Genomic DNA, 3596 nt, shown 5'->3' on the forward strand with positions numbered 1-3596 from the left:
GTGGCACCTGGTCGAGGCTGGAGAAGATGTCGCAGAGCAGCAGGTGGAGCGTGGCCAGCTCCAGGGCCAGGTCCAAGGAGCCATCGTAGGGGGCCATGTGGGCGCTGGCCTCAGCGTTGGACACGGCCTGCAGGAACTCGGTCATGGTGGCCCAGTGGTGCTCCAGGAAGTCGTTCATGAAGGTCATGTAGGGCTCCTTGTCGCCGAACCTGGGGTCAAGGGGTCATCGTCATGGTCAAGGGGTCATCACCATGGTCATGGGTCATTGTCATGGTCAAGGGGTCACCACCATGGTCTGGGGTCATCATCATGGTCAAGGGGTCACCACCATGGTCTGGTGTCATCATCATGGTCATGGGGTCACCACCATGGTCTGGTGTCATCATCATGGTCAGGAGTCATCATCATGGTCAAGGGGTCACCACCATGGTCATGGGTCATTGCCATGGTCAATGGGGTCACCACCATGGTCACTTGGTCCACCATCATGGTCTGGGGTCATCATCATGGTCAAGGGGTCACCACCATGGTCATGGGTCATCATCATGGTCAAGGGGTCATCACCATGGTCACTTGGTCCACCATCATGGTCTGGGGTCATTGTCATGGTCAGGGGTCACCACCATGGTCATGGTCAAGGGGTCACCCACCATGGTCAAGGGGTCATCACCATGGTCAGGGGTCATCGTCATGGTCAGGGGTCATCATCTTGGGCAAGGGGTCACCACCATGGTCAGGGGTCATCATCATGGTCAGGGGTCAACATCATGGTCATGGTCAAGGGGTCACCACCATGGTCTTGGGTCACCGCCACGGTCAAGGGGTCACAGATCACACATGGAACGTCCCCACCGCCACCTACGTGGTGAAGTTGGCCAAGTTCTGGATGACCTTGGCCACCAGCGTGAGGCTGCGGGCGGTGGCCTCGCCGGGGTACTCCTGGACCAGGCCGAAGAGGCTGGGGGACATGATGGCCGGGCAGAGGAACCTCAGGAAGAGCGAGGCTGACACCAGGCGCCGGCCGATGTCCTCCTTGCCGCGCGCCGTGCACGCGTCCCGCCACGCCGCGAACACCTCGGCCAGCTCCGACGGGAAGGACCTGCCCAGGGACGGCGCGGTGGGGACAGGGGACGCGTCAGTGTCACCATGGCATCATGGTGGGGGGGGGCACGTCCACATGTCCATCCTGATGTCCATCCTGGTGTCCATCCTGGCGTCCATCGCCATCCCTGTCCTAAAAACTTGTCCCTATGTCCATCCTGATGTCCATCCTGATGTCCATCCTGGTGTCCATCGCCATCCCTGTCCTAAAAACTTGTCCCCATGTCCATCCTGATGTCCATCCTGATGTCCATCCTGGTGTCCACCTCCATCACCATCCCTGTCACCCATCTCTGCCCACAAATTTGTCCCCAGGTCCATCCTGGTGTCCATCTCCATCCCAAAATCACCAAGATGGTCCATGTCACCAAGCTTGTCCCCATGTCCATCCTGATGTCCATCCTGGTGTCCACCTCCATCCCTGTCACCCATCCTTGTCCCCAAATTTGTCCCCAGGTCCATCTTGGTGCCCATCCCCATCCCTGTCCCCAAACTTGTCCCCAAGTCCATCTTGGTGCCCATCACCACGTCCACCCCAGGATGGAGCCCATCCCCATCTTTGTCCCCAAATCTGTCCCCAGATCCACCCTGGGTGCGGTGACAATCCCCAACTCCTGGTCCCCATCCTATCCCTGATGCCACCCACACGTCCCAGCTCCTCCCAGGTTCTCCTGGCCCTGGTGCCACCCCGATGCCACCCCAGGTGTCCCCAAGGTGTCCCCAAGGTGTCCCTCACTCGGAGCCGTCGGTGATGCGCCTCAGGGTCTCCTCGCACACCTGCCGCAGGTGCTGCTGGGGCTCCAACAGCTCCAGCCCTGAGATCTTGCTGGGGTCCACCTCGAAGCTCTCCTCAGAGCTGCAGAGCTGGGCCACCACCTCCCCTGGGGACAGGGGACAGCCCATGAGGGGACCGAGGGGTCACCAGGGTGGGGATGGACGGGAGGAACCCAAAACACGTCCCCATGGGTGGTCAGAGGTGTCCCACAGACCCTGAGCGGTCATCAGGACAGGGATGGCCATGAGGAACCCACACCATGTCCCCATGAATGGTCAGGGGTGTCCCACAGACCCTGAGCGGTCATCAGGACAGAGATGGTCATGAGGAACCCACACCATGTCCCCATGAATGGTCAGAGGTGTCCCATAGCCCATGATGGGACCAAGGAACCCACACCACGTCCCCATGGATGGTCAGAGGTGTCCCACAGCCCATGATGGGACCAAGAAACCCACACCACGTCCCCATGGATGGTCAGAGGTGTCCCATAGCCCATGATGGGACAAAGGAACCCACACCACGTCCCCATGGATGGTCAGAGGTGTCCCACAGAGCCTGAGTGGTCATCAGGACAGGGATGGCCATGAGGAACCCACACCATGTCCCCATGGATGGTCAGAGGTGTCCCATAGCCCATGATGGGACCAAGGAACCCACACCATGTCCCCATGGATGGTCAGGGCTGTCCCACCACCCCCAATGTCCATCCCACCCGAGGTGTCCCACCCCCTGCCACCCCCCGGGATGTCCCCGTGTCCCCTGGGCGTACCCAGCGTGTCCTGCAGGTACTTGGCCCCCACCAGCTTCATGTACTCGTCGATGGCCTTGGTGGCCAAGGTGTTCTCGCGGAAGATCAGCGCCTCGTGGTCGTCCAGGCGGTCGAGCTCGGCCACGCCCAGGTCGATCAGGAATGACTGCGGGGACAGGTGGGGACGGTTTGGTGGCACCTGGGACATCCCAAAGGGTTGGTGGCACCTGGGACACCCCAAAGGGTTGGTGGCATCCAGGACACCGAAATGAGCAGGTCAACCATGATGGGTTTTCTGACGTTCTTCTGGGTTGGGTTTTATGTGTCTGCTGTGGTGGCGCGACTCATTCAACACAACTCAACTCAACTCAACTCAACTCAACCCAACCCAACTCAACCCATCCCATCTTCACTCAACCCAACTCAACCAACTCAACCCATCCCATCTTCACTCAACTCAACTCAACCAACCCAACTCATCCCAACCCAACTCAACCAACCCAACCCATCCCATCTTCACTTAACCCAACTCAACCAACCCAACTCATCCAACCCAACGCAACCCAACCCATCCCATCTTCCCTCAACCCAATTCATCCAGCCCAATTCATTCCATCCCAATCCAACTCATCCAACCCAGCCCAACCCAACCCAACCCAACCCATCCTCACCCAACCCAACCCAACCCAACCCATCCTCACCCAACCCAACTCAACCAACCCAACACAACCCAACCCAATCCAACCCATCCTCACCCAACCCAACTCAACTAATCCAACCCAACCCAACTCAACTAATCCAACCCAACCCAACCCAACTCATCCAACCCAACCCAACCCAACCCATCCCATCTTTACCCAACCCAACCCCTCCTCACCCAACCCAACCCAACTCAACCCAACCCAATCCACCCCAGCCCACCTTGGCCTTGCCGGTGCTCTGCAGCACGCGCACCAAGGCGCCGGCCAG

At 59.4% G+C, this 3596-nt stretch overlaps 1 protein-coding gene across 1 annotated transcript in view; it reads right to left on the reverse strand.

The window, feature by feature from the left end:
- The window catches only part of LOC115949209 (disabled homolog 2-interacting protein-like), a gene marked incomplete at its 5' end in the record, with an annotated part of 8574 nt that extends 4978 nt beyond the window's left edge, over positions 1–3596 (reverse strand). The window contains 5 exons of the mRNA XM_031065705.1: positions 8–209; positions 863–1099; positions 1838–1982; positions 2649–2793; positions 3549–3596. Of these exons, the coding sequence (XP_030921565.1) occupies positions 8–209; positions 863–1099; positions 1838–1982; positions 2649–2793; positions 3549–3596 (777 nt within the window). The remainder of the gene's footprint in view (positions 1–7; positions 210–862; positions 1100–1837; positions 1983–2648; positions 2794–3548) is intronic.

This window comes from Geospiza fortis, unplaced genomic scaffold (genome assembly GCF_000277835.1).
Source record: "Geospiza fortis unplaced genomic scaffold, GeoFor_1.0 scaffold209, whole genome shotgun sequence".
NCBI lineage: Eukaryota > Metazoa > Chordata > Aves > Passeriformes > Thraupidae > Geospiza > Geospiza fortis.